This window comes from Myiozetetes cayanensis, unplaced genomic scaffold (assembly GCF_022539395.1).
Source record: "Myiozetetes cayanensis isolate MyiCay16 unplaced genomic scaffold, myiCay2020 scf7, whole genome shotgun sequence".
Lineage (NCBI taxonomy): Eukaryota > Metazoa > Chordata > Aves > Passeriformes > Tyrannidae > Myiozetetes > Myiozetetes cayanensis.
In genome coordinates, this window is record NW_026087964.1 from 47,990,219 (window position 1) to 48,015,879 (window position 25,661).

General features: G+C 38.3%; 1 protein-coding gene across 4 annotated transcripts in view; it reads right to left on the reverse strand.

Annotated features, from left to right (window-relative positions):
* The window catches only part of RAP1GDS1 (Rap1 GTPase-GDP dissociation stimulator 1), a 97,076-nt gene that overhangs the window by 27,498 nt on the left and 43,917 nt on the right, over positions 1 to 25,661 (reverse strand). For all 4 annotated transcript variants that reach the window (XM_050338509.1, XM_050338507.1, XM_050338508.1 and 1 more), the window contains exons 3-4: positions 15,990 to 16,112; positions 12,011 to 12,136 (exon numbers count right to left, since the gene is read on the reverse strand). In XM_050338509.1, the coding sequence (XP_050194466.1) occupies positions 12,011 to 12,136; positions 15,990 to 16,112 (249 nt within the window). The remainder of the gene's footprint in view (positions 1 to 12,010; positions 12,137 to 15,989; positions 16,113 to 25,661) is intronic.

Sequence of the window (25,661 nt, forward strand, 5' to 3'; positions counted from 1 at the left end):
ACACTCAAACAAATTCAAGGTTAGATTCTGTGTCAAGGAAGCGCTATAAAAAAAAAAGGATAAATACAAAAGAAACTTCTCACATATTTGATGTCATAGCAAACATGGCCATAATGCTGAAATGAAAGGAAGTCCTACAACAAAATATAGTGAAACAATATAGCCAGGTGTTCAGATTCGGTGCTTACATTTACCAAATCAGCAGAGAATAAAATCAAATTTGGTTGGAATATTACAGCATTCTGCTTTATGTATCCTCTTCTGGTATTTTTTATTACAAAAGTAGTGCAAATACATGACTTTGTATTTGACTCACCTGTTTTGTGAGCCAAAACAAGTGTGCAAAATGAAACTGAATCACTGATTCTGGATCAGATGGGCTGAATGTGGTCCTCAGATTACTACAATGCAATTGAAATCAACAAACTAGAACCATAATAAAGATAAACTTCAGATAAGGATCACATGTCAAGCTCGTTCCTATGTCATGATATGGAACTACACGTTAAATGTGTAAGCAAAGAATAACATAAAAGTAGAGCCAGGTGAGGGTTTGGAAGCAAGGGTTAAAAAAGTAAAAAAAAGGTTACAAGCCAAGTTCCTTACCTGGATGGAATTTGGCAGAACTCCACTGAAAATAACTGTGTGGTAATATTTTAAAACAAATTAAAAATCTAAGCCATATATCCTTTAACTTCCATTTTCTCTGGTTTGTGAAAGAAGTTATATATTAAAAAATGGTGTTAAGTCTCTCAATTCAAATACATGACAAAATTTCTATCAACACGGTATTTTTGTTAGGTAAACTGATAGTCACACTTCCACTGCAGAGTCAGCAAAAGTAAAGCAGAAAGAGACAGAAACAAATCTCACTCCAAGAAGTGTCTCTGTCTCTATGGTACAGTCAAAAAGTTAAGTACAAATGAACTTCAGGATCCCCTCCCAAGAAGGTGGCAGGCTGTGAGTGCAAGACTTTGACAGGACTACATAGGCTGGTAGACTTGTAAACGAGATACCTTAACTGAGTTTGTTGCTCTGTGTCTTTCCCATGCTAGAGCTCACCTGGTGTAGCTGCTTCTCTGCCCTAAGCGGCTGAGGGAAGAACAGACCTGGGCTAGGGCTATAATTAGGATCTCCTGGTGCTGCCTTCTTTGCCCAAGAGGATTAACTCAGCTCATTAGTGCAGGGCCACAAAGAATCCTGTACCAGATGTAGGAGGAAAATTCTGAAGGTCCTGACTACTCATTGCAAGCACTGCTATGACACCCCGCTGCATCCACAGGCAAAGAGCTACTTCTGACTCAGAATGCTTCGTGTCCGTATTGCCAACTTACTTCTCACTACTCCGTCGCTAAGAAACGGATCTTGCACACAAGAATACTCATCGAAGTCCAAATCATTTACAGTCAAAACAAGCCCACAGCATGTTCCCGTGTCTTGTTCTCAATCCAACTATTACCTTGCAGTTCAGCAGCTCTATGAACTCCCACACTTAACGTGCTTCCAGCCTCCCAGAAGCTGTGTTGAATTTTTTTCCCGTGACCTTTTTAAATAAACATTTGCTATTCCTAAGAGAACACTGATTGAACAGTTTAATGAGAGCATTCACATTTCTGCTTAAAAATGCTTCACTACAGCCCACAAAGGGCAATGCTGTTGCGTAATTTTTTTTTAAAGTACATGCAATACTGTCGAAAGATGCCAGAATGACAACCCAGGAGTCCAGAGGGATTTTTTTCCCTGTAAAATGTGCAGTAAGATTTATTACAGAATGAGTTATTATTTCCACAATGTTCTTTAGCCCAATTCAACACAGCAGTCTCTGTGAATTAGTAGTCTCATTTCTCAGATAATCAGCTAGAAAACTATTTGACAGCGTTTTTTAAAAATTATCTTTTGGGCTTGAAGTATACGATTCGAAATGTTCTGATTTTGTCTTGCAACTGGAAACCTGAATTCCTCTTTCCCCAATTCATGTTCTGCAAAAGTTTATTGGTGTAAACAGCTGCACTGGTATAAATAGTGCAATTCGGTGATGGAAAGGATCATTTGTATGATCAAGGTCCCTGATTTGTATAAACCAAGCTGCCAAGACAGCAAATTTTGGTGACATGGTAAAAACAGTTTTTAAAACTCTTTTCACTCTGCAATGGGCTCATCATTTAGGTGACAAACTGCCATTTTATTTAATTACTACACCTTTATTGCATTTGGCTACAATCCTGCATTTTTTTGACCAAAATATTGCTTAGTCCTGTAGTAAGGTTACGTTAAAATGCTAAAGTAATAAATATGTAATTAGTACATTGAAAATGCTATAGCAGAATGTTGTCTTTTAACAGTCTCTTCAAGGACTGAAAATAGGTAGCGTTGATCTTTTTGGATAAAACTGTTGCCAGCAATTTTGTTGGGTAATGACAACCCTGCAGCAGCATACTGGCCCTCTTATGCAACTAGTTCATTCTAACAAACACACACAGTTTTTAAATGTTGTATCCAAACAGAGATGTAGGGGTGTTTTTGGTAGACTCCTCATAATATGTTCAATGTGTGGACCACAGAATATCAATGTCCACAAGCCCTAAACTCTTTTATGATTTCTTTTGTCTACAGAATCAGAAGTTTGGCAGAACATTTGAAGGGAAAGCTAAATGTGCCAGTACTGCAATCTCCCTAATGTTATGCTGAGGCAGCAGTCAAATGCAAGCCAGATTCAACTCTACAATTTAATTTCAATATAATTTGCTTGTTTGTCGTGTTCCTCTTATGTCAGATAAATACAAGAAAAATCATGTGTTTCTGCTTTCAGACAAAAGAACAGTGATGAGTTTACTGTTCAAGACTTCAATAGTTCATTTCCAGTCAAAAGTAGTGGACCAGAGATTTCAATATAGCAGCAGAAATGTTTTTATCAACAATGAGGCATACAATACTACTAGTCTGAGTATTGGCAAATTATTTGTTCTGGATTCCAAGGATACTTAGGAGTGTAATCAAAATGTAGTAATTACCACTACTGAATTCTATTTGAAATTAAAGAAGCCAAGTAGTATGAGAATGTTCTACTTAGATATACAAAACTCAGGTAAACGCCCTCAGAGCTGAGTCTAGCAGTTCTCTTTGTCTTCCTTTTCGTGTGCAATAGACTTACAGCAGACTCTTCAGTTGATTTTATAACTCTATGAAACTCCTCAGTAATTCTATTGCAGTCAAACAAATTACTCTAGGTTTATGAGAGCATAAGTCAGAGCTGAAGTCAGCCTAAGTCAGAGCCAGCCTGTGCTTATTATTTCATACAGCATGAAATAAATCACAGAATCCAATTATACACTAAAACAGCAGGCAGTTTTTCTATACTGGTAAATAGGCATTTATAGCATCTCATGTTATTAACAGAATAAACCTGCACACCACAATTAATTTAGAATTCTAACTCCCAGACCTGCAGTGAAATGTTGTCTTTTAGTTTCAAACCATCCAAGAACAAGGGCGAGAAGCGAGCATGGCATGGTCACAGTCTGGTGCAGAACAGAGGTGTGCTGCTGACTGCTGCTGAAAGCAGCTTGGCAAGAGGCTCGGGCTGATGTTGTGTGACGGTGGTGCTGCTCTCTGAAGGAGCTAAAAGGAGCTTGGTCTCCATAAGGCAGCCAGAGGAGCAGCCACAGAAAGTGTGAGCCATGGGGATATGGAGTAGGTTAGGAAAAGCCCAAGAAGGAAAAAGCAAAACAAAACCAAAAGAATCCACTGTAATGCGTATCTGTGGATCCTACTAGGTCTTGGGAAGAAAGAAAATTAGTCAAAGAACTGAAAATTAATAAATGGACATGGGATCTAGGAAAAGCTGGGGCAAGTCTTGCATTTAGGGTCAGTGCTACTTGCCCCAAATCATGAAGCCTAGGGGCAGTGAGAGGACCTGGCCTTGCAAAGCAAATCTGAGCAACAGCGTGTGGACTTATACTTGTTACTGTGCAGCCTGCACAGAGGAGCTGACTCATAGAAGATTCTTGTATCTGAAAGGTGGGAGGATATAGCCTGAGAAAGACCAGAAAACGTCTTGTTTTAGGAAGCCTTTTACTTCCTTAACAGAAGGAAACCCACTGATTTGACCAGAGGGCAACTGGCAATGCACGATGACTGCAGAACAGGCTGAGCTCAAGAGGCCAAGCGGTACCAAGACAGGGTTGATTAACTGGACACTGTCTTAGGTAAGTGACTCTTCTCTAAGGGGAATGTGAATGCTGTTGTAGACAGGGTGTTCAAGGCATCTACCCTGACTCCTCAAGCCATCCTGCTGGCTGGACAATTAGCCAGACATACAGCAGCCTCAGGATCAAGGAGGCTTAAAGACCAACTTTGCTCGTACGCACTGACACCTCGTGTTCCTAACACAAACCACCTTGAGAGTATGTGTAGTGTGAACTCACTCTTTCCTCACCATTTTTTGCCAAATACTTAAACTGCAACTTCCTCTAGTGGGCACTAGAGGATCTAGTCTCCTGATTGTATTTTACTGTACAAACAGCATTATTCGAACTCTCTAATTAAACAGAGTCCTGGTTCCCTGGCTGAGGCATTTAAGGGCTCCACTGCATTAAAGGATAGATTTTACTAACACAGTTCCACCACAGTTATGTCCGGTTTCTGTTTCTGAGAGTTACACAGTATTCCTTAGATAGGAAGACAGCAAATGTAACTCAACTGAAGTGGTTTGCATGTAGTATGCTATCTCTGTGCTGTTATTGCACTGTACGAAATGATGTATAAAACCAGGTGCCTGTGTAGCTATCATATGAACAACTAAAAGGCTTGGTCAATGCAATACATGCATGGTGCACAGTGTTGCAAAAATGTGCAGAAGTGGATCTGAGAGTACAATGAAATTATATTCTCCGGTATTATTTACGAAGCTGTCATTACATAATTAGACTGTATTAAAACACAAAGTTAAAAGGAGAACAATGGCTGCAAGCTTTAAAAAAAGAAAATAAATTAATAAACACGTCCCAATTTTATATAAGCAGTGCTTAGCAAAATACCAACAGATTCTTTCTTCTGTTTTCCATAGTAAATAGTTATCATTTTCTACCATTACTTAGTGACAGTTGATATTTCTAGTCACATAATGCCTACTTTTCTAAATAGAGTAAGCTAGACATTTTGCCCATGTTGAGATGCTCAACTAAAAAGCTTTGTTTTCTGAGAAGCAAGAAATCAACAATATGACTGTGCAGTTATCTGTAAATATGAAACATTTCAAGTATCTTAAACAGCAAAGTGAAAAATGACATGAAAAGGGAGATTGAACTGAAAAGAGAGGAGGCAGTTACCCACCTTGGGTTGTTCACTTATAGTTACTGAAATTCTAAATGCTTTTCTTCCTGATAAGATTTTTTTTGCATCATAAATATTAGGGGAATTTCAAGTTTTTGCTTTCCTACTCTGTCTAGCTTTAAAGCATGAAAAATATGTCAGTTTTTAACTAAGTTTGAATCTTAGATTTGCTTTTAAGGTAACAGCAAGATCTAGCAAATAAAACAGGGTTTCTTTCTAAGTCTGCTCATGACCTTTTTTAAGACCTTGGAAATACCTTCCTTTTTTAATTTTTTTTTTTTGCTTGTGGCTTTTATTTTGACTGTTAATTAAGCAGGTGTCTCTGAGCCTGTTGTAATATGAGCATTACACAAACTTGACAGACTGTGGATTAAATGCTGGAGAGGAAGAAAGGAAGTAATCAGAAAAAAATCTGCTTTGTTTCCTAGATACTATTTTCTTTGTACCTGTACTGACAGAACAGCTATCTACTTATTCTGCTTATTCAAATACTCTTCCTGAAAAAAATAGGAAGAGGAAAAGTATTTTCCCCGCAGAAAATAAACAGGACCTATAATACTTATATTTAAAATAAACAGAAAATCAGGCCTCATAGCTTCATCTTAAAGGAAGGAAGAGTTCCCAATCTGTGGCAATTTGAGTTGGGTTTTCACACACACACAAACTCTCCAATGTGGGCTTCTGTGAAGTTTTGGTTTAAGTAATGAGAATTTTGCCACTTGTTTCTGTAGAGTTAATATTTAGTGTAAATTTTAAAACCAGTAATAGCCTGAGAATAGGAACTCATGGGTTTTGTATCGCCTCTCAAATGGCTTTTTTGTGATGTTTTAGGGAGATTTCATCATCATTCTCATTCTATTTAGGCCAGCTATAACATAAGTAAATGAGAATAATATTGTTTAATAGCTTCTTAAGAACATTCATGATTAATTGCTGTTAAGTACTAAATATTACTGAGAAAGTATGTGTTGGCATAGATATGGTATGCTTTGTTTCTAGCTGATGCAATCCTTGCTTGCAGAGCCTTGGGAAAAATACTGCACTATTAAGGACTTCTAACCTAAAAATGCTATAATTTTCTAAGACTGTGACACGCCTCAGAGAGCACAGACCTAAAGGTAAAACACTATTCCTCTACAATCAAATCCTAGAATTTTAATTCTCTGCAAGCAAAACAGTTTTCAAGCAACAATTTAAGGACTCTGGTCTTGATTTCATGGTATTTCCTGGGAAACAGCTTAGTAGGTGGCATTTGCATTTGGTGGGATCTAGTACAATGATAAGTGAAAAATCGTGGTAAGATGCTGCATGAATCATAAAAATGATTAGCCAGTAGTGTGCTGTTATCAACACCAGTTGTGTTCTAGGATTCTACTGGTTTTCCATATGGTAATGAAAAAGGTTATGCCATTTTCTAAAGAAAACTGAATTTGACTTCTTTCCAAGTAGGCTTAATTTCTTAAGTGACTGGCTTTCTGCTTTAGATCCTGAAATCAATCTTATCTCCTGAGAGGAGACGGACTTAACTGCAATTGAGTAGTTTATTATTTTTGTGCTTAGCCTTTCTTCGCAGACCTCTGCAAGAGGTCTGTACATCCTTATAAGATGGGCAGCTCAGAATTTATAGCATGTGTAAAATCTTTTTAACAAGAAGTGGTATAATGTTCATGTTCCAGTGTTGAGCCTGAGAAAGGCCACACAGTCAACATTCAGCTAGGTGTCTTGCCATCAACACAAGTAACACTGCATAGATAACTGAAAAATATACAGCTTGGGAAATGAGAAAATGATCCAACACATTTCCTGCTGAGAAAGGTAGATAAGCAGCTGTCAGAGGAGAGCCTTCACAGAATGAGTTGGCGTTTCTAGCTTCTTCCCAACTATAGCTGTTTATCTCATGACGTATGGTTGCTGAGGACACGTACCCAGGCTGGTGGTTTCATGAAGAAACAATGTTGTGGAGCAAAAAGAAATGGCTTTGAGATTCCTCAACGAGGTCTCTACATGCTACCATTAGTAGGAATATGGTGGAAGGGCAGAATGGGAAATTTTTCACTTCTGTTACAAGATACATAGAGAGCTTACGTCCCTTTGTCAGCTTGCAGGATATGCGTATGCTCTAAACAGCAAGAAGGACTTACTTACTAATGGGCAAGAGTCTAATCTAATCTCAGATGAGTCAATCAGAATGACTGCCTCTAGTCTGTATGGTTTCTGAACCAGGGTCTAAATATCCCAGCCTTTTGATTCCTCTTAGAATTATCACTTTTATAGTATAATTATGGTAGCCTCTATCGTATGCACAATGCTATACAAAAGCACAGGAAAGCAGTTTGTCAGTCAGTTCAGAACTGATGTGTGTAATTACCTGTGGAAAGATCACTGAGATTAAGATAGCATGTGCACCACAAACAATGACAAAAAGTACTGTGAGGCTATTATCAGCTAAGAAAATAATACTAATTTAATATAGCATCATTTTCCATTAAAATTCTTGATAAAATTTATTTGGTTGGCCTGATCTTTCATCTACACAAACTGCACTGGTGTGGGCGGTGTCAGAGTAGGATAGAGACCTGGCTACAGAAAGGTTTTGTCTTTTTCCCACATTGTCATATAGGTCTTGCAAGAAGGCAGACCTAACTTGAAAACTGTGTCTCAATCTCCCTGTCCCCCAGGCATTCAATCAGCCACATGAGTCAAGTCACCAGAGTCTGCCCAGTCTACTGGGAAAGAAGCCCACAGAGAGAGGAGAGGTGTGTACTAGCCACCAGGTTGTTCATTAATTGATCACAAGCTGCTATTTGGATGTTTTTCTATAGCTCAATACCTCAACTGCCAGAGCTGATAGGAGAAAGTAATTTTTAGGCTTTAGCTACAGCAGAATTAGCCATTCTGTTCTGACTTAAGACACTGCTTTTGGTAGCAAGAAACATGTTAGGTTAAACATAACCTTCTCCAAACAATAGAGATGAGATCTTTAGGATGCATGTGGAGCCCAGGTGCAGGGAGGTATCCTTTACTTGTAACATTTGTACATCTGTAACAGCCCTTAAGGAACAAACTTACTAAAGAAAAAACACTGAGGAGAATGACAGGAGGGGTTGGAAAGACATACAGTAGGACGGCAGCTATAGTTTGGCTCATGGACCAAGAGTGGTGAAGCAGGCAGAAGGACAGCTCCTATGCTCTGACTGGACAATGCCTAAGAATTTAGCTTTGACTATAAGCAAAAAACCATAACTGGTGGTTAAAAGGAAAGAGTAGGTTAGGAGCTTTGCATCTAGTCCTATAGTTCAGATACAATTCTGCCCCCGAGGGAGGCTGAGGAACCCACTGTCTGGGGATATGGAAGTACAAGCAGCTGTACTTGGCACAGGCTGTAGATACAGTGGGGGAGAAAGCAGGAGGGAGAGGAGGAGAGATCATGTCTCCATTTCCTTACTTTGCACTTTCTGCTTTGACAAAAATTTGGGGGCTGAGGTGTGTGTGCCATTTACTAGAACATGCATGTAAAACAATTACAGGCTGTACAAGAACATGCAGTCATGTATCTGTTCTTAAACTGTAGGACTGCTCTGAACAGTCTGCATACTGTTGCTTCTGACAGTCTGCAACTCATTGCTTCTGACTTCAGATCTTTTTATCTGCCTCAACAGTTTCTTTCACCTCTGCATACATAAAAAAGGCTGGGTGACTAGAAGACTCATCACTACTACAAATCTTCCTTCTACTCTGCTTTGTAATTCTATTTGCCTGTATTCTTGGATGTTCAGAGATTCACCTAATGCAGATTTCTTCACAATACAAATACTTTAAAAAGGATGTTCTTATGGCTGCTTGCTATAAATTTGACCTATTTTCTCCTCTTTAACTGTTTATGAAATGCATTTAATTCTCTGTATTTTCTTCCATACTCAAATAGGTGATTCAGTGTTATTTTAGAGGGCTAACACTGATGAAAACCCAGACAAAAACACTGTGGCATGTGTACCTCAAACTTAATAGAGAAGAAAATCTTCAGTAAATCAACAGGTTTTCATTTCATGTTTTTTCTGAGAAGATGAATCTGTTCAGTGAGGTCTTTGGCCAGCAAATGTGTAGTTCTGCTTTTACCTTGTGGAAGGTACTAAACCTCTTTCAGCATTGGGATTGCGTTATGAATTACTGTTCCACAGCAGCTGTGTACCAGGACTAGCCCCCTCCTGAACTTCTGTGGAAATGGTCTTGTCCTCATGTCAGCAACTCTGGGATCTGTCAACACTAAAAAACGACTGCTATTTTCCTTTAATCAAGAAAAAAATTCCAGGCAATCCTTCTCTTCTTCAAGGCCACTTTTAAGGGCCCTTCCTTGCAGAAAAAGCCATTTGTCCCACAACTTTCCTTCTGCACCATGCAAACTTCTCTCAAAAACAGAGACTCAATTAACTCATTTTTGTACAAACTGTCACTAAATCAAGTGATGCATGCTTGCTGGGAGGTAATACAGGACAACCAGGGCTTTCAGTAAATAGAAAAGTTGCTATGAGCCATCCAATATGGGCTTTACTTCATAGTTTCATTCTAACATTGATTTAGGACTTAAAGACATTCCTCATTATTGCATAGTATAATTACATGAACTGTGTAAGCAAAAAAATGCTCATCTATATGGTAAAATATAGTCACTGATGTATTTCAGATTCCTATATAAATCCCAGTTTTCAGAAGGGCAACAGCTGAGTTTGTCTCAGTTGAAAAGAAAAATAATATCAATATGTAGCATTTTTAATTAGAACTATTGGCTTCCACATGTTGTCTTTGTTGTACTTTATAGCTCCTTGTTAGGAAAAACAATAGGGATAAATTAAGACATATTAAATATTCTAGTAATAAACATAGTGAAAGTATTTGTCCTAAATAAGAATTTAGGATAGGGTACATCACAATTAAGCTTAATATAAATATTAAGCTAACATACAAAATAATGTCAGATAGGGTGGCTGTGATAACCAGGTGTTGTAAACAGCCTCTTCCACTCAAATACAATACGCTAATCTTGATTTTTTTTTTTAATCAAGGTTTTAATCATTAATCTTACTCAAATACACAGGGAAGGTACTGACTGTCCTCCCACAGGAGCACAGCAACACATGGCACACAGAACACATCGCTGCCCTACTGCAGATTTTGTCAGTGCCAGCTTTGCTCCACAGAAGGTGAATAATACAGCTTTTCTGTACAGAATAAATCCTGCACTGTAAAAGCAGTAGTCAACAATACCTAATACTACAAAACCATTTTTGTGTGCCCTTTACTGTATTTCATAAAGAGATGTGAATTGGACAACAATGCCATGAATAATTACATAGATTACATATACTTATATGAAATAAACCAGTACACTTGAGAGTGACCTTTTATGTCACACATGATCCTGAAATAAAATATAGTAAATAAATTATGTTACAGAAAAACTCAACAGCTTCTGGTTGGAAGTTTCCATGGGGAAGCAGTTGTTCAGTGATTGGTCACCTTAAAGAAAATCCTAAATGAAAGAATTAAACATTAACATCCTCAAGAGTAGTTGTCTGTAAATGGAAATGCCAGCATGGAAAATACGATTAACTTCCCTGAGGTCAAAGGTAAGGTAATTTAAAACAATATAAAATGTAAATTTTCAAACTCAGATGAAAAAAAATAGGAGCAAGGAGAAAGGCTACAAATAATTAATTTTTTGTTCAACAGACAGTATTCAGAACAGCAAATTTTTTAGTAACTACAACACAGTACACAGAAAATGTCTTGCCATATGAAATAAGGCATTAAAACTCAAGATAACAAAATGCTTTCACAATTTCATCTCACTTCCCATCTGCAGACATCCATAGCCTTCTAAATCCTTTATGTGCATGAAAAAATGTTCCTGGTGTCTCTGCTTCTGCTCCATAATTATTGTGCACTGGCTTTTATCAAAATATTTAAAGTAAGGGATAATGAGGCCACATTTTCAAAACACTGCAACCACTGGTTTGGTTTTGCAGATGACACATCCATGTGTGTAATCAACACATGGAGTCACAACTGCATTTCAAAACTCAATTACTTCTCAGTTTAAAATTTATTGTACCCATAAAAAGCTAAAAAACCTCACCAAACTCCCCCCTCCATCACTCCTGACTACCAAAAATACCAATATGTAATCTTGGGGCAATTGAGTGGCCACACAAGAATACTGAGAATCAGCAACATAGTTCAGGCACCATTTCAGCCACATATGCAGCTCTTCACAGCTTTGGGACTGGCAGAATATGAATATTTGCTTCTGACTCTGGTCCCTTCCAAGACATTCTGTTTGAGGAAAAATTAACTGTTCAGGCCTCTGCATATGTAGCACCTGCTCCTTGAAAACCTAGTTCATTGTGTTTAAAAGAACCCAAACCCAGAATCACAAATCGTTTCTGTTCTTATATCCAGATGTATTACAATATTGAAACAGGTTTTTTAATCTTTCTGTCACAAAAGCATAATCCAAGTGTGACATTCAATTTTCCCAAAAAATCAGAAGAGTCATGTGGCAAATAAAAAAAATCAAGGAAAAGAGGAAAATAATCCCCTAGTACATAATGTATGGAACACCAAAACACTCCCCTCCCTTCTACAAGAGCATCTACAAGATAGGGCATATTTCAACACTCACGGCTATCGTAGCATATATTGCCCAGGGCACGTCCTGTTTGCAGCAACACTTCCTGGTCTTTGCAGTTTAACAGCTGCACCAAAGGAGGGATCAACCCAGCATCCACACATGGGTTCCGCATAAATTCTGCAAGTAACACAAAGCCTGTTAAAAGCGAGCCAGCTGTTTTCAGTTTCATTTTTTTCTACTTACACTGGCGTGGCAACTGGGCCTTTTGTGTGAATAAACACATGCACAGATAAACAATGTAAATTCTCATGAAAGTTTCTAGAGAATAAGCCCAAATCGGGATTAGGGCTTAGTTCTTTCCATCATTTGCTAATTTAAAAGGAATTAAGAGTATTTAATTGACTTCCATGGAAACTAATTTAACATAGTTCAGACTGTGAATATTTTTAGCATCACAAAGAAGTGCTGAGAAGAACAGTGAATTCACAATAAATTCAACATAAATTAAAATTACTAAATAACACAAAAACTGACTTAAAACTAGTATTCTAGAGCAGTGTTTTTCACTCTCTATTTCCTTAATCAGAACTCCTGAAAAGCTTTTGCTTTAAAACAATTTAAAAAAATTAAATTAAGGCTCAGTAACAGGCTCTTTATTAGGAAGGTAAGGAAAGGAACAGAAAAAGAAAGAATGAGAAATACAAGAGATTTTGTGAGCCCAAAGGCATGTATCTTTCCACAATCCAACTGACACCCACCATGGGAGAAAAGGTACAGGACCCATCCCTTGGGAAGCTCTTTTCCCTTCTGCCCTTTCTTCCTGCTGTGTCACAGAGAACCAAAGTATTATTTCACACCCATACAAGTCACAGAGAATGATTCAGATCCTATAGTGTGATGATATCCATTGTAATGAACATAACAAATATCAGGCATATCTGTTCTTTAAAACTGGTCTTGCCATGTCCTTGTAATGTTCAATCTATTTCTGTATCACCCACTTTCATCTTCATTGCAATGTTTGTTGTATTTTCCTCCTATCTTCTGTGTCCCCTCAGCCTCTTCCTCTCAATTGCTTGTAAAAGCTTTTCTTTGTTCCTCAGCTTTCCCTGAAGCACTTTCTTTTACACCCGCTACTTTACCATAGTCTCTACATCATCAAAGTTCAGATTTATCTTTTTCTCCTAGTCTGTAACAGGAAATGAAACCTTTTTTCTCCTAAAAGATTGAGAGGTCTCAGTCTGTTCTGCTGTTTGTTTAGGTTCTTCCTCACATGGTGAAAAACAGTAAGAAGCCCTTTCTCCACCCTCACTCCATTTGGAGTGCGCAGAAGTTTTCAGGTTCTCATTCAGCAACAGAATAACTGGGCAATATGCAGAGCAAACTTGTATTTACCAAGGTCACGTAAGGGCAAGAAGAAATGGTGCCATATATAGCAAAATAGATCTGTGAAACAGGAAAAAAATATGATAACTGCAACTACATTTGCAGTTGACACTACATAGAAGCAATAGAAGAAAGAGAAAGTAATCGAGAGCAGACTCATTTAGAAAGCTCCCACTACCGTGGCAGGGAAATGAAGCAGATCCTGTGAAGTTCCTTAAGAATCCTTAAGAAGTTCAGAGGAGAAGCACCAAGGACAGAGTAACATAAACCAAAGGACAAGATTTTGAAAGCGAAATGTGATGGTGATCTAGTTTTACAGACTGTGAAGACGATGTTCTCATTCTTGCACCGATGAGACTAACGACCTTGGAAGAGGGTTTAAAAGGTGCACAGTGGGGAGAGAAACTCCATGTAACAAGTGAATCTGAGCCTTCAGATTGCTCACAATTGAAAGGGAGATAGCTGTAGCTGGAGAAATAAGAACGACTAACAAGAGTTTTGTGTGTTTGGATATTCAAAACAGCAGAGACGAACATGAGGTCATGCTGGCAGAAGGAAGAGTCATGTGGGCTGAAGAGGTGAAGCAGCAAGAGCACCAAGAGGTTGAAAGAAAGAGATGAAACACAACAAAACCACTAAGGCAAGTAGAGGGATTTGATGAGACCAGATGTATGTATCTGTGTGTGTGTAAGACCAGATGAGGGGAATACAAAAGGAAAACAAGAAGTGAGGAAGGAAAAGATGCTCTTTTATCAGTAACATCCAAAGTCAGAGGTCTACTCCCAGCTCTGTCAGTCTTGGAAGGCGTGACCATAGGGAAATGAGCTCAAGTGCCTGGGTTTAAATTTCTCAAATTTCTCAAAGTTTCCTGAAGCTTGTTGAAAACAGGTGCAGTATAAGCATTAAACTCTTGTATTTTTATGTAATAAAATAAAGAAAAAAACAGAATTCAAATGAGGTATTCCTTGCTATCCTGCCTAAGCACCTATTTCAACAGAGTTAGAATACAATGAGAAATACCCAGATGACCTCGGTCTTGAAAGCACTGGTTACCTTAAATAATTTCTGAATACTATCACTTTAACCTTGGCTGACAGGTTCCTGTTACACCTGCTAATGACTAAAAGAAAGACAAAAGCTATTTTGTATGATGAACCAGGTAAAATGCCAGCTTTTCTGAAGAGTGTACGTATAACACCAGTTTAAAAGCTGTCAAGAAAAATGATATATTAGAAACTTCAGACATTTCATGAATTATTTCAGATTTGAAAGGTACTGGCTAAAATGCTCTGTAAGAGGATCTCAAGAAACAATACATAGTAATCAGTTTAGCTACTGTGAATATTGATTATTACTCCTCAGGTAGGAGCTACAAGGAATAACTATGAGAATACACAGTTGATTATGATATTCTAAATACACTTATTGAGAATTCATTAATTACAGAAAAAACATGTAATACTGTTCCATAAATCCCTATAATTCTGAAACATTTCTAAGTTTAAATTTCTATGTTTACATTTTTTACTGGCTATTTATCTAAATAATTTTAACACTTAAAAACTAAACATATATATCTTCTTTTCTTGTTAATGTCATTTCAGAATGTCCATATACAGCACTGTCTCAAAATAAAACGTGTGGAGAAGGTCACCATGGGGCTACCAGTAACAAGCTGCAGAATTGTGATTCCAAAGAAAAGGTGGAAATGGAAATGTGGAAATAGTCAGCAGTAATGTATCCCTTTCTCTGAAGAGGCATCAGCATCAGAGTTTACAAAGGTAGAGAGATAAGGCTGCCTGGACAGCAGTTAAGAGGCATCCTACTTTTCTCTACCCGGCCTCCCTGGAAGGAAAGTCCAAAATGCAATCTCTGCCTCTTTTGCTGGGACAGCAGCAAGTCCAGGGGTGAGAAAAGTCGGCCTCTACCCTCACCACAGGGTCTGCCCATAGTGCCTGCCTGCAGATATGAGGCCATTCTTCTGAGCTCAAGGTATGCAGGGCATTGGGTGAGTTTAAGATAATTCTTTCTAAAGAAAAATTTAAATGGTTTTTGATTATCTCCTATGTAATATCATACACTGTATGTATATAATACTTACCAAAATGGACCCCTGATTCTCATTTGGGACCCTGGACTCTAACACATAAAATGCTCTTTCGGTAGAAGTAACTGGTTTCGGTGTGGTATCAAAGGCCTCATAAAGGCAACAACCTTATCACAAATCTCAGACCAAAGAAATAATCTGCTACCCCTTAACTACCTGTACACATGCTACTGCTGTAACTACATGCACTATGCATAAGTGGCTGCACAAATGGTGCATTTCTTTTTTTCTACATGTATTGCATATGGAAATGCATTTCATCAGTGGTGTGCTATTTCTGCCCAATAAATTGCACTATTGTCTTAAAAACTAAATACCCTGAAAGGAAGAGCTAAAAAAATCCCAGAAGGCCAAATGCTGTTTTGACTGTATTAAAAAGTAGAGAAAAATAATTTGACAAAACAAAAGGAGTGAAAGGGAGAGACATGAAAGGTGTCTAATCTATAAAATGAAAACATAAATGAAGTAAAACATACTGACAAGTGAGGTGAAAAACTGAAGATGTTCCAGCAGAAAAGTTCTTGTAGAAAACCTCACCATTTCTGGCTACTTCTGCTATGATGTTAGCTACTTTTGCTGTGCAGGAAGATTGTGGCGTCAACAGATTCGCGAACACCTGAAGAACTCCACTTTTCTGGATTTTTTCACTTGTCTCCATATCTGAAAAACACATGACACAAAAATGACTTGTGCATCAACTTGCTTCGGGGACGAAAAGAAAGAAAAGCAGAAGGGAAGTTAAGTCTTCTCAAAAATAATTATTAAAGTCATTATTTTCCCATATAAGAAGCCAACTGTTATTTCAGTAACCATATTTATTTTATCTGATGAGCTTTTAGAACTTAATACTTTGCCATTCCCAGCCAACTGATCTTTATAAGGTGACTGCTATATCAGTAAATACGATACAAACTTATGCATATATGGGGAAAGTACTGGAGAGACTCGTAGAAAGACTAGAGGTCACAGAGTGATATGCAGCAGACTAAGGTACTTTGTAAAAGGACTGATACTCTGAAGTGATGAACTATTGAAAATGTTCAAGGAATGATGGGGGACGTTCCTACAGCTGAGGGTACAGCTTAATGCAGTGCAGGAATCAGAAACTGGAGAAGAGTAGCTCCAGTGTGGAATCAGTGGAAGGGAAAGGGGAAAAGAACACTGAGTTTCCTGTAGCAGAAATCAAAGACTTGGGACTAAACCTTTCCTCTCTCTGCATGTAGCAGAGAATTTGTACAGCTGCTCCATAACAAGGCCCCACCTAATATTTTTGGCCAACAGTTCTGTGACAAACTGAAAATTAACACTGATTCAACTGCAATAAAAGACAAGGTACTAGATGCTATACCACATTTTGCTAATGCTTTAAACAATGGCATATTCAAGAAGAATATCAGTGTGACATAACAGTATGACTGGATGCCAACTGTCATTTCAGAAAGCAGCATAGCTCCTTACGCCATTTATAGTGGAAGTTGCTTGCATTCTTCAAAAATGACTGTGAGAAGCTCCAACTGATGCCTTTCACAAAGCAAAACAAATCCACCTGAATGCAAGTCTGCTGTTCCAAAACCCTGTCTCACAGGGCCATTTTTAAGCAGTACAACATGCGCAAACCCCCTCGCATCACTTAAAATTAAAGGTTGAGAGTAAGTGCAAGTTAAAATTTAAAATACCACTAAGCTTGCCAGTACTGGTGAGAACCAGACATAGACCTTTTAGGGTTGAACAGACAGTCCTCTGAGCACCACTCTCTGCAGCTTCTTAGAAGCACCCTTACTCTGGTGTAAGAGCCATCAAGAGAATCAAGGCAGGGCGGGCAGCTATACTAGAAATCAACAGAATTTGGTTTTATAAAGTATCTTTCAAGTCTGTGAGAAAAGTGAGGGATACTCCATACTCCTGAACAGCAAAGGAGGAACCTTAAACTAATCCAACAGCTTTTTCAAGTCAACATCCTCTGTTTTCCCCCTAAACAAGTAAACACATATTTTGTGCACCACAACCAGCTGGTCTTACAGAGAGTAGCAGTTTGCAAACACTCTTTAGCTGTGCTTCACCTATGAACTGGTAACAACATGTCCCTGGACTCACCACTCCCTCTCTCCTCCTCCTCTCTTTCCCCACTCTCAAGGCTGCAATTGATTTTTGACTTGTGGCAGCCCAGAACCATCCTGCTGCCTCCCAGGATGGGAGAGATCCACTCAAGCTGACCCCAAAGAGAAGCCAGTACAAGCCTGGCAGAGGTGACCCACGTGGGTTTTGAGGCCCACATACCGTATGTACGTGCTTCAGTGGCTGTGAGCTGGTTATGTCTAGATGCCAGAAAATAGACTAAAAAGAGAGAATTTCAAGTCTGGATTGCTGCTATGCCTCCTATTTCTGTATTCAGTTCCAACTGGGGATGCTGGTGTTTGGCTAGAACCGCTCATCTACAGCATGTCATTGATGACATCTGATTACAAACAGATTAGGTATCCATAAAGGTTAATTTCAACATCTCATGCATAATGTAAGAGCTAATTATTATTAACCTGTTTACAATTTACTTAACTGCAATTTTTGAAATACACTGAGAAAGACTATCAAAAGATATAATGTAAAGAAGCTTATGGCTTATTTGGAAGCTTTTATAGGTTCTGACATATAACATATATTTAGAAGCTATATTCTTCTGTGGATATATACAGATGAAAGAAAAGTTTGAATTCAGAGAAAATCATATCAGGACTACAGACTGGTCCAGACATCTTAGCTGTCTGCTCATCTTAGCTTTCCTATTCTCCCTTAAGTTCAAAACTCAAAGTACAGAATTCAAAATTCAAAATACAGGTACCTGTGAACCTGTATTAATAAGCAGGAAACATTACTGCACTTTCTCCTGTCATGCTGCTGAGATATACAGTATCTAGTCTCATTTTTATAATCTCTAGTTTGATGGACTCATTACTGTGCAAAGCATAAATTACGTAAGTAGAACTAAATATATCCTTCAAGAAGAGGGAAAATAAAATTAAATGCTTTTCCAGGCAAGTGGTGTGTAGCAGATACCCCCTGATTTATTTTCTTAAGATAAGCAAGTGAGCACCAATAAAAGCACAGACCTCAACAGGCCTGTCAGAAACTGGGAGATCAGCTAGGTGTGATCACATGAATGAAATCAAACCAGTGAATCTTTTCTTACTCTTATACAATAGAGGAGGCACACCTGCATACACTCTCCCCTTCAAACCGATATCTGAATGTTTCTTGTTACCCAAATTGAGTACCAATGTCAAACTTTTGCTAGTCATAAAGGAGGGAAGACTGATCTATTTGACCAGCAGTGAGTGAGTATACCTGTCACTGGGCAGGGACACTCTTACCTCTGCTCTACCCTGGGTGTGTGTTTAAGCATAATTATTTTTGGGAAAAAGCACATTACTTTGGCATCAGGCAGAAAAATTGCTACTAACCATGCAGCCCACAGTGCTTTCTGAGGCATTTTTTGCCAGGAATTGCCTTAGGTGTGAAAAATGCCACAGGGTGCTTCAGCTTGTCTACTCCAAGTCTACCTAAGCCCTACCTAAGTTCTTCCTCTGCAGAACACATTACCATTTACACTTGGTGTAATATACAAATTAATCCAGTTTCAAAATAAAGAAATGACAGTATGACATTAAACTTCTGAAAGTAGTTTATAGTAGAACCTCCATATAAGGCATCCTAAGGGAATGTGCCAAGAAAATTACTGTTACATCCTCAGGCACATTACTCTGTTTTGTATCTGCAGAATAAATCCTTTTTTTTTTTTTTCCCTCCTAGGGATTCTGTGTTCATCACATGAGAGTTCTATTAAAGAAGGTGGGAAAAAAAAAAAGACTGTGCTGAAATATTCAAATTAATTTCTTAAGTCAGATATAATTAGTAGATATTTTAGTTATAGTAAACCAATCTTTCTGGAGCTTTGAAATGCTTACACAAGGAAGGGTATTTTAATTGGAACAAGATGTCTTACATATACACCTTGTTAAATTTTTATTTAAATTGTTAATTGCCTTGTTAAATATAGCATTTTTGCTTGTTATTTTTTTATGTTCAAGGAGGAAGACTTTACAGGCAATCACCATGATTGTAAAAACCATGAGTCAGCGTTTCTTCTACAGAACCTGAGGCTGAAAGAGCACAAACCAATGCTTGCCAGAGGGCTGGTGCTCATACCACTGCCTGGCCCTGGCAGAAATACTGTAGGGTTTGCTGAGAGAATTATAAATTGCTAGTGTCTTTAGCAAAGGCAACCCTCAATTCTTGCCTGCATTTGTTCTCTTCAGAGGCTGGAGAAGGCCTGACTGGCTCCCTGTTTCTGTGGGTATGTATGCATGAAAGAGGTATTATTTATTAAGGATATGAATCTTCCGCATGCTAGTTTCATTCTGGGCTTCCTAGTAAATTATTAGAGGCTAAATTATTTTGAAAACTTATTTCAGTTGTCATCTTTAGAATTGCTATTTCAATATATTGTGCACTGTAGCAGGAGCAAATAAAACCAAAAAATTTCTCTAGGAGCAAGAAAGATCTAGGCAAAATCTCCACCACACATTCTCCTTCTGTGCTTTCTGTACTGGCCTAAAAGGAAATTAGAGCCAACATTCCTTTAGCAGAACTGCATCCCTTTTCAAATCTGTTAATTTTGTGTCTGAAAGAAACATAGAAATCTAGGTAGCCTGACATTAGGGTGCTACACCTCAAAATCCTTTTGCTCTATGTGGCGTCCAGATTTCAAATGCTCTCTTTTAAAGCCTGATTTTCAGCCTGCTTGCACCAGCCCACCCATGGAGCACCCACTGTCCCCTGTCTTAAAGCAATGAAACTGTAAGACTATGTTGCTTTAGAAACAGCCCTTCTGCACACAATGTAATAGTGATGTGCCACAGAAGCAAAACTGGGGGAATAACCCTCTAAGGTTAAACCTGTAGCTTTAGATGTCTCTTTATATCACTAGATATCAAGACAAAGGGTATGTTGGATCACGTAGTGTCAAAACCTTATTAATGTCATAGCTGGGTGATTAAGATGTCAATAGCCTTGCTTTTCGTGGTTTTTGCAGTGCCTGAAGTCAGAATAAAAAAGCGTGTGGGCAGGAAGTTTTTTTAATGCCATAGATCAGAGCTGGAGAACCGAGCACCGTGGCTATCAGACTGCTTAATTAAGTAGCAGAAATCAGTATAAGAAAAAAAATTCAATGAGTGTCCCAGTTAAATCCTACACTTTCTCCCAATTCCTCTGAAATTTCACTTCCTTCTATTCACTCTTTTCTCCTCTCTGTATCATTTTGTCCAACTTCAAGTGAAAGAAAAAGCAGAAATGGGGAAGAGGAGGGAAAGGTAAGCTGCATCTGTCAGAAGTGCTATTCTATGCCCTTGCTAGCAGAAGAAAGCTATAGGTTCACCACTACTATTCTCTATAAACAACAAGTTTAAGTTACACTGTTGTTAGTAACCTAACAGTAGTGATGGCTAGCACTGCAATAATTCCCATGTTGTGGAGCTTCACACCACGAATGAGGCTTAGCTCAGAATTGTAGATAAACACCTTTGTGAGTGTCCTCTTTCTTAAAGAAACCATGTTTGCCACATACTCTTTTGAAAAACATATGTCTTTCTAGCTGCAAAGATGTTTTATAAACCTACTGAAACTACTGCAGAAAATTACCTTGGCTTTATAATGTTCCTCCTACAGGTACTCTCATCAGAAAGATGAACACATGAATAAATGATGAGCCACACAGATCATGAAAGGAACCTTCCATCTGCACTTTCAGGAGGCAGAAGGGAAGAGAATGGATGGAAAAAGGGATATCTTTCAAACTGGCACATCCTCCTAACCACCACAGTAAAAAGGTTCACAAGAACCAAGAGTAAGTAGTGATGTTCTCTCCATATACAGCCTCCCTCAAGAAATATCGTCTCTCTCCATAGCCTCCTACTGTATTTCTCAAACCATAAAATGAAGATTTTAGTCTGACTACAAGAGCACAAAAAGTAAGTTGTAAAGAACCTCAGTAAAATTATGTGCTCTCATACAACAAAGAATGCACCACTGATAAGGAGGCTTTTGCTCAGCATACCTTAGCCAAACAGGCTGTTCCAGTCACCAAGAGTTAGTTTTACAGGAGAAAAAAAGTCCTTTAATAACAATTTATATATAAAAATAACTGTATAAGTTTGGGTTCTTTTTGGCACATTCCTCCTCACATGGGAAAATCACCCAGCATATAATCTGCTTGCTCACTTATCCTTCAAATTAGACACCTATGAGGCAGGGAGGGAGGATTCTCCCTTAGCTGTGCAAATGTTTCCATCATGGTGTTTGCTCTGTTCTGTCTCTGTCAGCAGCTACAGGGCAACTTCAATTCCTATTTTTAATGAAGAAACAGAGACAGTACACAGATGTTTGTAATTAAAATCTCAGTTCTAACACGGAAGGAAGGACAGATGGAGAGACAGATTCATCAATCAACTAGCTGCAGGATTCCCACTGATTAAATTCTCCAAAAGCTACATCCAAAGTAAAAAAGTGAATTTCAGGATGAGATTCCACCCCTCGAATAGCCTGTTGCAGGTAGCAATGAAGTAATTTAATAAATATACTTGCCACCTTTACCTTCAATGAAGAAATATGCATATCAATACTTTCACAAATATGTCACAGTGCAAAGCAGAATATTAAAGTTAGGCAGCTCAGAAGCCTCATGTTTCAGAACTGGATCCAGTTTAGAACCCTGACATGTAGCTTGGTGGATTTATCTGACCTGTTCCCCTGCTTCCTCTTTCTGACTCACCCTCTGCAGGATGTAACCACTTCAGTAGCAAAGCTGACAGAAGAGGTTGACATTTCTGCCTCAGCATCTTTATGTTTTATACTCAGCCTGTGTGGACATTTTCATCAGCCTCCTCTGGTACTCAAGGGTACCATGATGCTTTATTTTTTTCAAAGTCTGTAACAGAAATACTAGGCCTATAGTGTAAAATCCTTTTTCCAAACTCGATTTAGTTTGAACATCAAATCAAACTTGAAAGCTGAGCATTATATATGCAGGAAACATTTCATGGTCCTTTTAAGCAATCTCTTAAGAGTGCTCTTGAGCAAGCTGAAATGCCTGATGTAAAATTCCATCCTGTGCTTACTGAAAGAGTAGGTCTATATTTAAAGGAATCTTTTAGCTACCGATATTTTTAATAAGTTCTGCTGTCAAAGTAGCTGAAGGAAAGCCTTATCTAAAAAAGATCACATTTATAAGATGTAAGTGACTGGAGCAAAACTAAGAATGAAATTTCAGACCTGAAATTGTGAATTACATGATGTTTAAATATAACTTCTTTTTTTAAAAAAAGCAGGTGGTTTCCTTTGCCTCTGTATTGCATTTCAAAATCACAACCTAAAAAAAAAGATATGTCAATTCTATTATCTGGAACTGCTATTCACTGACGCTTTCTGCAAAGAAAAAACATGTAATAGTTAATCTTTATTTGGCACATTGTGTATTTAATGAATAGCACTTGGAACTTAACCTTTGGATAAACATTTAACTATCTGGCACTAACTAAATACATCACTATTAAAGGGAATTTATGTAAAGTATAATCCCACTAACTGGTGATGATTAACCATTCGGTATCGTTAGGGTAAGCCAGTTTACTGGGAGACAGTCCAATAAAAAGCAGTCACCTCGATTTAGTATAGTGTATTACATTGTAATAACACAGAACTTATGATGAAACATTTCTGGATTATTTGTATACAGCACCATGACAAGGCAACAGCTCCATGAGCTAAGATGAAAGAAGCATCCTTCTTCAGCAAAGAGAAGGAACACTTCATAACACAGTATTTGAGCCAAAACTCCCTCTTAAAAATATGCATCAGGATCCCCAACTTTTAGCTGGGCATTTGACTAGAAGTCTTCTCAGGTAAGCTTAATGACCTGCAATGAGTTTGACTGACTGAGCTGGCCCAATTCAGTTTGAACCCCTGGCTCTGCTACAAGAGATTATCTGTGTCAGAGGCAGACTAGAAATTCTTGCTTGTATGAGTAGACTGTTTCTAAGATGTGGGGTTTTGGTTTGATGGCTTCCTACCAGAAAACCCTTACTGCTGATGCAGCTATATTGCCAAAACCTATAAAAATAATAAAAGTCTGTTCTTTCTGAGGGACATGGTGTAAGGTACTGCAGAAACTGCCACTGTACTAAGACGATTTCCATTCCTGCTAGTGCAAAAACAGGCCTAAGCCTTCCCTAGCAGCAGAACATAAAACCTTCGTCAGCGTTTTATGTACTGTCTTCACTTTCTCAACAGAAATCTGAGTGTAAGCAGCTGTTGCAAAAGGCAGTGGGAATCACAGAGAGATGGCATCCATCACCACTTAGGGACCCACATTTAGCTTGGTTTTTTCTTTCAAAAATGTTATCTTTAAACCTTTTTCTCCCTTCTTCCATTTCTCTCATTCCTCTAGAAAAATGTATCTTATGCACTACTTTGGTCCTTGTTACTCCTCCCCTTAGTTTCGTTTCTTTCTTTTTCATTCCTATTGCCTCTCCCTCCTTTGGTCTGAATAGGCATTAAATGCATTATCCCCACACCATTTAAGTTCAAAGAAGCTGGATCAAGATTTAGTAGAAGCTAAACAGACACCAGTTCATGTCTCCAATATGCAAAGAAAACAAATCATACAGGGTACTATGGGTAGCTCAGTGCTGCTGTTAATATTTTTGTAGTTTCCAAGACAAACTAGGAATAATGAAGTATTAAAATCTTTGTCATGGGCTAAGACCACTGTCTTCCTAAAGAATACTATAATTTCAGCAGATAACTATAAATTTTAGCAGACAGTTAGCAATAATACTGTTGTTGTTTTATCTTTTTGGAGGAGGATATTCTAACTTTCATCTGCATATTTCCACTTTGTGGGTATACACCATATGTGTCTGCTGCTTGTTGGAACATTCAAGCTGGGATGCTTAGGTGTCAGGACCAACATTCAGGCACGTGTCTGCTGTGTCTGAGTATACATCCATGGCTGGCCTCCTTCTCCTTCTAAGATCACAGGTGGGTGGCATATACTAGGGATCACTGGAGGGCAGATCCAAGGAGGATCAAAAATCCACCTGGATGAGAGAATGCTGTTAAGAACAAAGGCAGATGCTGAAGATCAAAGAGGAATAAGAAAGCAGGGAAATGCTATTTGTCAATTAATTTAGTTCTACTTGCTGTCAGTTGTTTTAATAGGCCGCTAATCCGATTAGTAGCATTTTCTACCCACTTACTTGTGCTAAGATATCGTGATGTGCTTTTGCACTGGCTTGTGTTGTCACAGCTTACATACTAGTCAAGTGCAGTAAAGCTGTGGGGATGCTGAAAGCTGGTTTTTCATTTACATGAAACAACTGTAGCCAAAAGTTAATCCTACGTGTGAGGGTCAGAATAGAACCTAAGATACTTTGTTTTAAGCTATAATGCTATGCAAGCACTCAAAATCAAGTAAGCATTGTTACTTGGCCACGATCTGCATGAAATTACGCTCACCTGCTTTTACTCTTATTCTGCTCAAACAGCCTCTTCAAAAGAGAGAAAGGTTAGTTTGGTGGTGTTTAAGGATATCTTTGTTCGAGCAAGCCGTGAAATGTGGAGTTCCTTCTCCATGCTATGAAAAGGAATGGAGAAAGCTTAAAATGCCTGGCCAATGGGAAAAAATGAAAGCGATTTCAGGAATGTTTGTGACTTAGAATAACTCTGCTAAGACAAAAGTTTCTACAACTTAATTTTTCTTAAGTTTGGGGTGGGTAAAAGCATGTCTTACTTTCATGCCAACATGTAAGAGGATTGTGAAAACAAAAGATGAAGTGACTATTGCTTAGTCACTAAAGACCTACAAGGTGGTTAAGGTAGGAGGGGCTGAGTCCATGATTCCAACACCATAAAGCTGGAACAGCGGGAAGTGATGGCAAAGGCTTATTAGCAGTTGCTCACTGAGTTTGTAAGAATATTTTCTCTGATACAACACAATGAGTATATTCAGAACAAAACCAGGCTGCAGCATACAGTCAAAACACATTCTGGGGCAAAACAAAATACTACTAAGAAACTGTGTTCATTACAGGGAGAAAAGTAACATACTAATGTAGCCTTTGAATAATGCTGAGATTTCCAGTTTCAAACATAGATTCATAA